Below are 13772 nucleotides of genomic sequence, written 5' to 3'. Positions count from 1 at the left end.
ATCTTATCTCAGACTCATGTCTGTTTTCATTGAGAATTTTCAATACTCTTCTCCCCCCACAGGCTAGACTAGAACATGCTACGTAGCCCTCCTGACTCTTCTTTGATCATAGGTGCGGGCAACCATGTCTACTTTTGTGGTGCTGGCTGTCAAAGCCAGGGCACATACATTCTAGACCAGCACCCGAGCTGAGCATGTCCCCAGCGCACGTCAGTCTTTTGACCAATGTTCAGTGTTGTTAATAAGAAACAAGACTTGATGTCACGTCTTATCGTTCAGAATTTCTACCTACTCCTCTGCCCCCCCCCCCCCCCCCTCGCTTTTCTCTTGGTCTTGAGTATTGATTCACTTCTGGAAAGTTCAAGCATTTGTTTTGCAGTGCTGGGTGTCAAGCCCAAGACTGCTCTTGGAAGGAAAGAGTAACCCTGAGCTGTACCCCAACTCTTCCTCCTCCTGTCTTTCTTGTCATTTTATCTATTGTCTCATCTTATTAGTTGATAATTTCATAAAATGCATTTTGATCATATGAATGTCTCCAACTCTTCCTACCTACTTCCTTACCCACCTAAATTGTCCTAAAAAAACCTCATCAGACACAGTTTGTCATGCCTGTTAGACTCTTGGATGTGTGGTGACTACCAGGGCCACACCCTCAAAAGACAGACTCTGTCTCTCCCAAAAGCTATCAACTGCCATTGGCTTCTAAGCTAGGGTGGAACTTCTTGCCCACCTCCATTCTGTCCTGGGATTCTGGCTGACTTGAGCGGCCACCTCCACTCTGTCCTGGGATTCTGACTGACATGAGCGGCCACCTCCACTCTCTCCTGGGATTCTGACTGATGTGAGCAGCCCAGCTCCACTCTCTCCTGGGATATCTGACTGACGTGAGCGGCCCAGCTCCATTCTCTCCTGGGATTCTGTCTGATGTGAGCGGCCCAGCTCCACTCTCTCCTGGGATTCTGACTGACTTGAGTTCCACAGGTCCTGTGCATGCATCACATGCTGTGAGCTCATAGGTGCCACTCCTATTTAAAAACTGAGCGACTTACACACAGGAAAGTACACAAACATGGAGTGTATAGTTTGATAGAGCCATCATGTCAGCACCTCCCTCCCCCATGCCCTCACCAAGTCTGTTCTGACTGGATCTCCCTAGGAAAGTTTCTTGGTGTAACTGAATCACAGTCTTGTTATTTTATGTGTGGTGGAAGCCATGTTTTTGTTTCTGTTTTTTTTTTTGGGGGGGGGGGTTTCAAGACAGGGTTTCTCTGTAGCTTTGGAGCCTGTCCTGGAACTAACTCATATAGACCAGGCTGGCCTCAAACTCACAGAGATCCTCCTGCCTCTGCCTCCCAAGTGCTAGAATAAAAGGCAAGTGCGCCACCACCACCCAGCTTAGAAGCCATGTTTTAATATTCTTTCCAAGTAGAAACTTGAGGAGAAGCTAGAGTTCTGGATGGAGAAATTTGATCAAGACACCGAAGCAAAACAGAATGAGTTGAATGCCCTCAAGGCTGCCAAGGCCGCCGACCTGTCGCACCTTCAAGAACTTGCAAAGACGGTAAGGGGGGATGGGGACCCTGGGGATGAATGGGGACTAAGCTCACTGGGGAAGCCTTTGGCCAGAAGTAGAGGTGTGACTGTAAACCACCGGGATTCTTTGATGATGGTGACCACAGCAGGATTTATATCATTTTTTGAGTCATACCATATACTTGCTACTGGCTAGGGTAGAACAAACTGGCCTTGGACTGCAGCAGTCCTTGCCGGTGTCCTGGGAATTCTGGGATTCCTGGCAAGCAGGGCTGGTTGGGCTCCGTGTGTCCTTGTGCAGATCCGGGAGTATGAGCAGGTCATCATTGAGGACAGGCTGGAAAAGGAGAAGACCAGGAAGAAGCTGGCGCAGGACGACCTGGAGCTGACGAGCATCGTGAAGGTAGGATGCGCTGGCAGTTGGTGGGGATGGCAGGCTCACTGCAGCTGTAGCACAGTGGGCGCACATACACTTCACGGTGCTGAGACAGAAAAGAGCACACCTGGCTCCCCATCTGGGGAGATCAATGGAAGCAAAGCCTCTTTCCAGCCATAACAATCTGAGGAGGGGACTCAGCTATAGGAAGGATGCTCCAGAATGCTGTGCCCTGCTCCACACCCTGGCTGTCCAATACAAGTTGCTTTAAAACAAACAAACAAAAACCCAAAAGGTAAACGGAACAATACAAATTAGAAAAAACATATTTAAAATGTCTTTTAGCTTAGTATTTTTGAGACAGCGTCTTTTGTAGCCCTGACCAACTGGGACTATGTATGTGGCCTGCGGTGCTCCTTCTCCCTCCGCCTCCTGAGCACTGGACATGGTAGATGTGAAGACTCAAGCCTGGCCGAGACAGCAAATGTCTCATAAAAGTTCTATGTGAACTTGCAATTAGCAATGACAACATGATCAGGTCCAGATTCTGGAAAACAGTCTTAAGATTAATTTTTACTTTGAAGTATGTAAATGTCTGTATTTGGGTATGTGCACATGATTGCCCGGGGGCATCAGATTCCTTGGAGCTGGAGTTACAGGAGGTTACGAATTTCCAGATGTGGGTATTGGGAAACTAACTCATAATCTGCAAGAGCAGTAAAGCTCTTAACTGCTGGGCCATCTCTTCAGCCCCTGGAAAAATGTTTAAAGCTAAAACTGTAATGCAAAGATGGTTTGAAAAACGTTGCTTGGAAGTGCATCCTTCAGGGGTCCTGAGGGGAATGAACCTGAGATGTAGAGTAAGGAGCAAGCTCTGCTTGTAGCTCAGGCTGGCTGTGAACCTCACTGCTCGAGTGCTGAGACTACAGGTGTGCACCACCACAGAGGGCTGTATTCTTTTCCGTCTGTGGTACTGGGTGCAGGTAAGAGACAGTCATTCTCTTTCCAGCCAATGGCTGCGAGGTGGGCTGCGTTACCAAAGGTGCCAACACGGCCTAGCACACTGCATTTCCGCTTAGCCAGGAGCAACAAGGTAGCCATAGTGACATCAGCTTGGCCACTGCCATGCCTCAGAGATGTCCTTAAACACGTGTGGCTGTGGTTCTCTGTGGAGAAGGATCACAGTGCTGCTGGGCTCACTGAGATGAACTGCCTTCTTTCCTTCAGCTCCAGGCCTGGTGGCGAGGAACAGTGGTCCGGAAGGAAATTGGCGGTTTCAGAATGCCCAGGAAAGAGAAAGATGACAGCAAAGATTCCAAAGGCAAGGAGAAGGAAAAACGGAGAGGCAAGAAGTGACGAGTACCTGCTGTTCTTTTCCTCTGGTCTCCAGGGACACACCGATGCCGTCACAACACTCACCTGTGGCTTGCCATCCAGGACACCTACAGAGTTCACTAGGCCCATTACCCTTGTTTTCAAACCCAGAATGGGGGTTAGAACTTGGCGGTAGGGCCTCTTCAGACTGTGCACTTTGGGGAAAGAAGTGTGGAGCAGCTTTGTGAACATTCTTTCTCATGAGAAAACAGTTCATAGGCTTTAGCGATACAATAAAAAGTCCGGTGTAATATTTTCTTTTGATTTTATGCCAATATCCAGGGAGAATTATCAAGGTTATCTGCTAGCAAAATATGTCTGCACACGGTAGTTAATAAACTTTGGTTTGTTAAACTTATAAACTTTGCCTGTCTCACTGTTACCAGCACTGGGGGACGGCACCTAATCTGCCTCTTACATAAGCTGCTCTGGCAACCTTTCTGGGGATAGATCGGGGTGGAAGTGGCCAACACAAGAGAGATGGAGTGTGCATCCACAGTCCTCTAGTGGTAGAGATGGCACATGTCCCAGAAAGCTAGACAGTGACACACAACTATGTCCACCATCTGGGAAGACAGGTGGAAACCAGCGTCTGTGGAGTTCAGCAAAGCTGGTGGAAACCGGCCCGTGTGGTGTTTTCACTTCTCCCTTAAAACCAGTGAGCCCACTGGCTCATTCTTGCTTTGGCCATCAGTAAGGAATGTCTTGGAAGGCTGGAGCCTTCAGGACAGCACAGCTGTCTCCACTGCACCTCTGCTTCCGTCTGTGTCTGTGTGCATGATGCGTGCCGGTGCACATGCAGAGTTCAGAGGTCAACTCTGTGGACTCTTCTCCTCCTTTTTGTGGGTTCTCAGGCTCAAATTCAGGTTGCCAGGATCATCTTGGAACTTGCTGTGAAACCAGGCTGGCCTTGAATTTAAAGATCTGCTTTCAGAGCTGGAGAGGTGGCTCAGCGGTTAAGAGAACTGACTCTTCTTCCCGAGGACCCGGGTTCAATTCCCAGCACCCACATGACAGCTCACAACTGTCTGAAGATCCAGTTCCAGGGGATCTGACACCTTCACACCAATGCACATAAAATAAAGTTAAATAAACCATAAAAAAACAATTTAAAAAAAAATTAAAAAAAAAAAAATTTAAAAAAAAATAAAGATCTGCTTTCCTCTGCCATCCTGTGTGCTGGGATCAAAGAAATGCATCACTGTGCCAAGCTTGTTTCTTTAAAATAAGTTGTTTTTTTTTTTTTTAAAAAAAATTAGTGTAGGGGCTGGAGAGATGGCTCAGAGGTTAAGAGCACTGGCTGCTCTTCCAGAGGTCCTGAGTTCAATTCCCAGCAACCACATGGTGGTTCACAGCCATCTATAATGGGATCTGGTGCCCTCTTCTGGCATAGAGGCATACACGCAAGTGGAACACTATACTAAATAAATAAAATCTTAAAAAAAATAGTGCGTGCACGCAAACATGCATGCATGTGCATGCCATAACGCACGTGTGCGGGTTAGAGGAGGATAGCTTTCAAGAACTGTCTCCTATTTCTCTTCTGGGTCCTGGAGATTAAACTCAAGTCACTGGGCTTGGCAGCAAGCCCCTTTACCTGTTAAGCCATTTCACTGGCCCCTAACTGGTTATTTCTTAGAGGAAAGTTATATTAATGTATCTTACTCTTTTCATGAATTAAGGCCTTTTTAACTTTTGGAGACTTCATGTAGCCCAAGTTGGTTTCAAACTCACTATGTAGTCTGGGCTGGCTTTGAACCTCCTACATTATAGGAGTGAGTGACCATACCTGCTTTATGCAGTGGGAATGGAACCCAGGACGTGATGCATGCTAGTAGGCACAGTACTGACTGCACTATAGCTCCAGCCTGAATTGAGCCGTCCAGTCCTGCTGCCATCGCAGGCCACCTCATTGCCTGTGCCTCCTTGAGAGGTGAGTGCTAACCTCAGAGGCTGGTTTAACAAGTTGTCCCTTTGTGAGCCAGATTTGTCTTTGCTAAGGAAGACAAGTTTTAGGCTTGAACATCTGCAAGTGTTCATTACATGCTATGGTAGTATTGGCTTTTATTTTAATGTCCACATATAAGATGGCATACAGGCAACTTAAAATAACATACACAGTATCAACATATTTATACTTAGAACTTACACAATATATTTACAGACATACAAATATAGGACAATGTTTACAAAACCTTTTACTAATTACATGTAACATTTCAGAAGTCAAATCTGCTGTAACCGTCTCGCTGCACTGTGTATATACAAGGCTTCTAAAGGAGCAGGTTTTCCTTCATTTCACAACCATCCAAGTCCTCAGTCCTTCACACTCATCAGCACGGCGCACCATCGGCCACTGCTGACTGGAGGGAGGCGGATTACAGACCCTTGATAGCTGCAAGGGTACTTAGAGAGCAGCTGGGAAACACCCACCGCTCTGCCCTTTCTAGTCTCTTCATCCCTCTAGCGAGTGCCTCAGACCTGCTCATTACAGGAGGAGCCTGGTCCGAGGGCTAGGCAGAGACGCCTCTGCAAGTCTGGAGACCGCTGACATGACATCTCCGTAGGTGGCGGGGCAGGGCCAGGCAGGCACTTGGTTTGTTCACCGTCAGCACTGGTAGGACAGCCATTTCCGGTCAGTGGACTATGATAAGACTAACTTTATCTTACACTGGGGTCTTTAGCAAGGTTAACTATAAAAATGTATTGTTCTCTCCAATTTAGAAACATATATATGAAGCCACAAAAGACCAATGGAAAACCCGGTTTGTTATATGCTGACTCAGAACTTTAACAACCACAGCTAAAACTGTGCAAATGCTTCCTAATGATTAAATCTGAATTAACTTGGTAAGTACAGTAAGGCCTCACATGAAAAACTGAAATATTAATGTGTCCTCTTTCTTCTGAGGTAGGGGCTCACTGGGTAGAGGAGCTCTGCCCCCTGTCTCTCAAAGGCTGGGTAAAAAGGCATGAGCCTCCACGCTCTGCAATATCAGCCTACTCTCTGGAACTCTCAGAGCTGCTCCAAGTGTTGTATTATGTAATGTCTTCTGGACTCGTTTCTAAACAACATCAAAAGCTACAAGTTAGAAATGGTGCTGAGGTTTCATGCTGACTAGAAGGAAGCATAGCTAGAGCCCAGAAGCACAGCTGCTGGTGGACAAGCCCCTGAAGGGCTGGCCAGGAGCCCAGGTGCTCTATGTTATACTTACTGTCTCTTGAGATAAGGTCTTGCAGCGTAGCCAAGACTGGCCCTAAATCCATAATGCTCCTGCCCTAGTCTCCTGAGTTGCAGGAATGTGCCACCATACCTGGCTGCTGGTACATGCTTTTAAACTTGGATAACGTGGCAATGTTCTAATAAACACTTCTCTGCATGAACAAGGAGAAATTATTTTGATTACTCAAAATGATTTTGTTCAAAGTCACTTTTAGAGGAAGGATTTTTTTTTTAGGGAAAGGATACTTTTAAATATTTTTACATGTATGAATATTTTACCTTCATGTATGTATGTGTACCATGTACATGCCTGGTACCCGAGGAAGTCATCGCAGGGTGCTGGGAACTGAACCCTGACTCTCTGCAAGAGGAGGAAGTGTTCTCAGCTGCTGAGGAAGCGCTTCAGCCAGTCTAATGTAGCCCAGGTGGCCTGTAGCTGCCTAGCATCTGGCCAAATCCTGACCACCCAGCTCCCACTTCTGGAATTACAGGCTCCTGTGCCTCTCTGCACCTTACTCCGGTAGTGCTGGGGATGGAACATGGTCCAGTATCGAAGATATTACCTTTGGATGCTGCACAGGGTAAATACTGTTCTCAAATGCAAGCCTTGGGAAGACTGCAGGGGCTACCCTAAGAAACAGCTTTTATGTAATTACTCTACTGGCCACAGCAAAGACACAACAACTAACAAGTGTGCAAAACCCAGGGGAAGAAACGCCTGTGTACTTAGGTTTACACGAAGACGCCTACTTTGTGCTAGAGCCCTAGGTCCTTCTGTTGTCTGCTCACAGCAAAGGAGTAAGGCACAGGCAGTGGACGGGGGAGGGGGTAGATGAGAGACAGGAAGCTGCTCGAGTGCTTTCTTAAAGCTAAGGAAGCTGGCTGTCACCTGCAAGGACTCTAAGAAGTGTGGCTTCCTTCACCTCTTTTGGCGTTGTGTTCGGTGTCCCATGAGCCAGGGAGCTGTTACTGCATCTGCCACGCCTGGTTCAGGTGCCCTGGGATCAGCATGCAGGGTTCACTGAGGCAAATGCAAATACTGTTGAGTAGTGCAGGTTACACTGTACAGCTTAGAACTGTGTGCAGAGTGTCTGTGTTTAGGAAATGGCAGGGTGATGCACAGAACCACCCTCTAGAAAAAGATGGGGTGGGAGTGGGCAGGGCTGTGGAGAGGCCTGGACACTGGTTTTAAATAACTGTTATACAGTGCAAAATCGAGGGCTTCTCTATTATTTTTGTTCTCTTTGACAGAATTGTCCAAGTCATCATAACACAGCCTTTGATTTGAATGCAGTTGAAAAGTGCAGCAGGGTGGTACCCAAACCACATAACTATGTGTCTTGGCACAGTTTCTACTGCCTGAGAGCAACTGCAACGTCTGCTGGAAATGCAGGTTCCCAGGCCACAGCCAAAACCTCTGATGCAAATCTGGATTTCACAAATGCTCCAGGAGAATGAAGCCCAACTGTGGAAACCAGCGAGCAGTAGAACCCGGGGAACTGGAAAGACAGCAGCGTGTCTGTCTTCTGAGAGAGAAATATGCGGCTTCCAAGATCCTGTCTCTGGCATGAAAAATGAGCCTGCTCCCCATGAAGAAAGCAGAGCCAGCTTAGGCTTCCATGTTGAGTCCTCAGTAATCAAAGTTCCACTTAAGAGGATTGTGTCTTCATTAAAAACAAAAAATAGTGGAAATAATTTCCCCTAAAATGGAGAGATGAAGCAAACATTCCTGGCAGGAATCATGAAGACAGGGCTTCTAGGAACGCACAGGGCTGTGTGAGCAGGCGGGGCCAGCAATCGCATCCTCCTGTTCCTTGTTTTGGCTGTGTCAATACCCAGGGCCCTGGGAGTCCTCAGACAGCAGAGAGCTGGGGTGGGGGCTGCTGCTGCTGCTGCTGCTGCTGCTGCTTGGGTGGGGCAAGTTCCAGGAGGGCCTGGACAGTCACGGCAACCTGGCTCAACCCCTTCTCTTCTAAAATGTGCAGAGGCAAACATAACTGCTCCTAAAAGAGGACAACGTAACGAAAAACAAACAGAAAAGAAAACAGGATGAACATCACAGGACTGAAGGGAACTTCTACCCCGCCCCATAATAATCAAGCGAGGTACGGAAAGTTCTTGGTAAACCCACCCTGCTAAAGGAGGCAGCCGCAGATGGTGTCTCACACTCAGGGTCACTTTATTAACACAGTTAAAGGTCCACACGGAAAAGTGGAAGACTGACAGGTGACACACATTTACACGGCGGGAGGAAGCCACACTATCTGACAAAGATCAGGGCCGACTTACAGAGCACATCAAAATAGAAAAACAAGCCGAGTTACAGCATGGCCCACGTGGAAAACAGCATTACAGAGGACACTCTGGGGAGGAAATCACAGACAGAGGGACGCTTCATGATTTTGTGATGACTCTAACTGCAGGAAGGGAGGGCCCAGGACTTGCACCATAGCTCCATTCTGAAAGCCACAACCCTCAGAGTTAAATGGAAGTAAGAAACATTGCTCTACCTCAGGTAATTCATGGTAGGGTAAAGCTGAATTAGTTTTAAAAAAATCAGATTTAAAAAAATTGTGTTTTAGCTGGGTGTGCGAGTTCCTAGGACTTAGGAGGCAGAGCCAGACAGGTCTCTGTGAGTTCAAGGTCAGTCAAGGCTACACTGTGAGATCTTGTCTTAAAAACTGTATTTGAAAACTGGGCAGTGGTGCACACCTGTAATCCCAGCACTTGGGAAGCAGAAGCAGGTGGATATTTATGAGTTCGAGTCCAGTCTGGTCTACAGAGCAAATTTTAGGCCTGCCAAGGGTACACAGAGAAACCTTGCCTTGAAAAACAAAACAAAACCACCAAAAAAAAAAATTGTATTTGAAAAAGTAAAGTATTTCATATTGTAAAATTCAGCAGATTAAATAAAGCCGAGGAACTATTATGTAAGCTTACTCACATCTTGATAACTGATCCATAAAAAGGCCGTTCCTTTGGGTAAGAAGCTGGATACATCTACTTTGTTACTCTTTTTGGTTTTTCGAGACAGGGTTTCTCTGTGGTTTTGGAGCCTGTCCTGGAACTAGCTCTTGTAGACCAGGCTGGTCTCGAACTCACAGAGATCCGCCTGCCTCTGCCTCCCGAGTGCTGGGATTAAAGGCGTGCGCCACCACCGCCCGGCTGGCTTTTCTTTTTCTCATCAAAATTATTATTTTTTAATTTTTTTGAGACAGGGTTTCTCTATGTAGTTCTGGCTGTCTTGGAGCATGCTATGTTGATCAGGCCAGCCTAGAACTCAGAGATCCTTTTGTCTCTACCTCCCAAATGCTGGGATTAAACACGTGTACCACCATGCCTGGGTAAAAATTACTTTTTTGCTTATAGTTGAGAGAAGGTCTTGCTGTGTATAGCTCAGGGTGGCCTCAAACTCAAGTTTGAGGGCTATAGGAGTGCTCCATTGCACTCTGTATCACTCGGAATGTTACAAAATGGATTGCAATAAAAATACAGAAAGAGCTAGTCAGTCACCGTGACACACACCTTTTAAGGGTAGGTCGATCTCTGAGTTTGAGGCCAGCCTATCTACAGATCAAGTTCACAGAACAGCCAGGGCTACACAGAGAAACCTGTCTTAAAAAACTAAAATCAAACCATAACAAGCCAAAACAAAAAAACAACCAACCAAACAATACCAACGAAAAAGATGAAGCCTGTGTGCTGTGGGTGGAGCATCCCTGCCATCTGCTCAGCAGTGCACAGGCCGAGCACAGTGGTTTACTCACCACTCAGAGGTTGGAGCTTACAGACATCAATTTTGTGGACGTTTCCTAGGAACTCACCACTGCCGTCTAGACCGCTCAGCAGCCTCTGCGGTGGTTTTGTCTGTTTTTATTTTAAAGACAGGTCTTGTTATGTAGCCAGCCTAGGCTGCTAAAGGCTGGGACTGCAGGTGTGTATCAGCACACACCCTGTGTGTGTGTGTGTGTGTAAAAGGACAAAACTACAGAATTCAGATAATAATCGTCAATTCTAGGTGTCTTAAAAAGAAGACAAGTCCGCGACACACCCGGGAGGCAGGCACTGCTGTAGAGCACCGAGTCTGTCACTGCATCGTTAGTGAGGACAGTTAGGAACGACCCACTTCAGACAGAAGTACACGAGGGGAGCGGCGGCCCAGGCTGTTCCTGGCCGTCTCCCTTGAGCTGCTGGTCAGTTTTGTTAATGGAGCATGGAGACACCATTGGTGAGAATGCAATCTGAATGCCGCAATGCTGTTCTGGGCCCCACGTCCAGAGACAGATCTACTAAGCATTCTGAGACAGACTGCAGCTTCACTGGACCTGCAGTTCCGATACAATCTTCCCAATAGCCTACAAAATACAAGTTCACCCACAAAAATGACTCAGTCATGCTAGCAGTGACAGGAACTGCAAACGTCACAGTCTAACAGGATTCCTGCAGTAGATCTGTCATAGGCAGCACACGTGCGAGGCATGGCCAGGTCTCAGATGCAGGCTCTGCTCAGTGTTCACTGTGTTAAATGGATACAATGGTTCAGACAGCAATCTGGAGAACCTCTACTATCTTTAAATTAAAAATTCAGGCCAAACTAAAATTATAAAGTTTAAGTGCGCCATGCCTTCTAAATGTCCAAATACTGTTAAAAAAAGGGGGGGGGGGCAAGTTGGGCCTTCCGGGCAGAGAACTAAGTGACAAGGTACTCCAGAGTAGAAAGGACACCAGTAGCATCATGGTAAGCAGCTGGTGAAAGGGCTCAGACATCTGTCACTTCAAGACTGAAGTGTAGCACAGTATAAAAAGAACGGCAGAGTTCTGTGGCTCAGGACTGCATCAGTAAAAATGCCTCAACCCCACCCCCTAATATGAGAAACAAGGCCACAGGGCAGGGGGAAGCAAGTGATGATCTTTCTGTTAGCCATCGTTAGTGCCTACTGTGCAAGGCGCTGCCCCTCTGGACATAAAAGAAACGATGCACCTACTCAGGTTAGCACTCTGAAAAAAACACATGTTTTTTCATGTCAGTAATTCTGTATGAGAAACAAACCTGCACCAAGCACATGAAGGAGGTGGAAGGCACGGGCTGCACTGTCAGCTAGAGGGGAAGACCCGGTAATACAGCACACAGAGAGTTAACATTAAAGCACAGTAAAATGCCACAAAACCCAGAAGCTGGACAGACAGAGAGACAATGCTGGAGTCTTCTGCATGTGCCCCGAGAGAAAGCAGGGTTTCGACAGTTCTTTTAACGCTGAGGTTTAGCTGAAGGATGTCGGAAGGGGAACAGAGATTGTCCTGTCCGAGTGTGAGCAGGAAAGGAAAACAGAAAAACACAGTCAGTGGGTGGAATGCAGACAAGTACAGAACTCAGTATTCATGTCAGGTACGATCAGACACACACCCTGCAGCATCTTAGCTTAGGGAAGGAAATGCTGAGGGACAAAGCTGTGGGCTCATCTGTGTACACAGACTTTTCTACGGAGCAGCAAAATAGAGTGTGCTTGTTGGTGGCTGGCCAAGAGCATTAAGGGACCAATGGACAGAGCTGGCTTGTGGTTCAGGGTGGTGTGAGGCTTGAGAGTAGGAGGGCCTCCTCTCCATTCCCAGTCTTCCTTACTGAGGGATGCTGACCAGAGTAGGGCGGCCACCGAACAGGCAACTGCTGACTCCAAGCCTGAGGCCAGCCTTGTAATGAGGAGGTTCAGTAGGGAAGTCCTGTGTACTGACTTACTCCACCAGATGATGCCCACCATCCCTAGGTGGCTCAGTGCTACACACAACAGAAATGCAGAGCTTCTAAAGTCACCATTGGTAAAGTATTAGTGGATTCAAACTGAAAATAGTCTTTAACATACACAATAATTCTAGAATATAAGATAGTAGATTCAAACACAAGTTTTTAAAAAAATAAAACATTTAATAAAAGCACAAGAGTAAAAGTGACTATTCAGACACTTCCCTTTCCAGAGGCTTCTTTCATAGTCTGAGCGTGAGCTGGGGATGGACCCCGGGTAAGGACTCTACCATTACTATCTTCCCAGGCAATTCTCCGTCATAATTTGACTATCCTTGTCTCTGACTTTCTTTTGTCTGAAACAGAGTTGCATGCTGCCCAGCCTTGTCTCAGACATTACATAGCTGAGGGTGACCCTGCACTCTATACCCTATTCCACCATTTTCCAAGTGAAGGGGAACAGGGGTGCTTTCCCACACTGCCCTCACAGCTCATCCTGAGAAGGGACGATGGTGACACGTATTTTACACCTGGGCACCGAGGCGGACACCCTTAACTACTAAGTTCCCTGTTTTTCAGTCTAGCAAGGGCCAGAAGGAGGCAAGAACAAAGCAGGACTGAGAACACCAGCTTGATGCTACTGATTGGAGAATTTGTTCGTTATCCTTCATTCTGTCCAGAAAAATGACTAATTTTCAAGAGAAATAGCAGCAAAACGAGAACTCATCCAAAACTGGTAGGAAGTGGGTGGAAGGCAGATGGGTCGGAAGAAGTGGTTTGTGTGGATGTCCACTTCCTCTTTCTGGAAAGGAGCTGCAGGTGAGCTGTGGACTCCAGGCTAACCGCCGTGGAAAAGGGTCAGTTTCAAAGTGTACTTTTCTATCTCTCTTTGCCTTCGAATAGCTCAGCTCAGGTAAAAAGGGCAGCTGGGCTGTAATGAACACTCGTAAGCCCTGCTTGGAAAATGCTGACTTACACGCATGCTGTAAAGCACACAGTTTTTCTATTCTGCTGACCAAGGGCAGTAGCTTTCTGAAAGAGTCGCAGGTTCCGATATTTACACCCAAGACAAGACGGCTCTGTAGGGCCTGATAGGCAGCTCTGATGTCCAGAAATGGTGCCGAGGAGGATCTCGGCAAGCACGGGCATGGGCAGAGTCAGCACGCTCCTGCTTTCTGTGCTTCCCATTTTCTGTGCCATGGCACACTCCAGTGCAGTGCACAGGGTATGGACTCGAGCAGGCAGCAGGGATGCTGACATCAGACAGGAAACCTGAGTGCTAATGTGTGCATATGGGCATCAGGACTCTCGCTGTGGAGAAAATACATGCCAGTCCCCTAGAATAGGTGGTAAATGGTAAAATGGTTTCATAAGCTTTTATAAGATGGTATAAAAATGAAAAATTCTAGTTTGAATTTGTCCATAAGAATAAAATATGTCTTACTTGATTTTAGAAAAGAAAAAAAAAAACCGAACCCATAACATAGCAGAAAATAAGAGAAAGATCTACCCAGTAATGCTGAAGAGCA

The 13772-nt window shown here is 46.9% G+C and overlaps 2 protein-coding genes across 15 annotated transcripts in view; one reads left to right on the top strand and one right to left on the bottom strand.

The window, feature by feature from the left end:
* Positions 1-3605, top strand: part of Iqcg (IQ motif containing G) — a 40585-nt gene extending 36980 nt beyond the window's left edge. For all 3 annotated transcript variants that reach the window (XM_041673234.1, XM_041673233.1, XM_041673232.1), the window contains 3 exons: positions 1430-1561; positions 1835-1936; positions 3137-3605. In XM_041673234.1, the coding sequence (XP_041529168.1) occupies positions 1430-1561; positions 1835-1936; positions 3137-3265 (363 nt within the window). In that variant the 3' untranslated portion in view covers positions 3266-3605. The remainder of the gene's footprint in view (positions 1-1429; positions 1562-1834; positions 1937-3136) is intronic.
* Positions 3606-5340: 1735 nt separating this feature from the next.
* Positions 5341-13772, bottom strand: part of Lrch3 (leucine rich repeats and calponin homology domain containing 3) — a 107470-nt gene continuing 99038 nt past the window's right edge. For 9 of the 12 annotated variants that reach the window (XM_041672970.1, XM_041672977.1, XM_041672975.1 and 6 more), the window contains 2 exons: positions 11557-11804; positions 8390-8509 (listed from right to left, as the gene is read on the bottom strand). In XM_041672970.1, the coding sequence (XP_041528904.1) occupies positions 11601-11804 (204 nt within the window). In that variant the 3' untranslated portion in view covers positions 8390-8509; positions 11557-11600. Of the gene's footprint in view, positions 8510-11556; positions 11805-13772 lie in introns of all 12 variants that reach the window. The other 3 variants (XM_041672972.1, XM_041672979.1, XM_041672978.1) reach the window with 1 other exon arrangement.

Source organism: Microtus oregoni, unplaced genomic scaffold (assembly GCF_018167655.1).
Source record: "Microtus oregoni isolate MIOR12 unplaced genomic scaffold, Mior012 000023F_ref0000262, whole genome shotgun sequence".
NCBI classification, from domain to species: domain Eukaryota; kingdom Metazoa; phylum Chordata; class Mammalia; order Rodentia; family Cricetidae; genus Microtus; species Microtus oregoni.
This window is presented reverse-complemented; position numbering and strand designations above follow the sequence as displayed.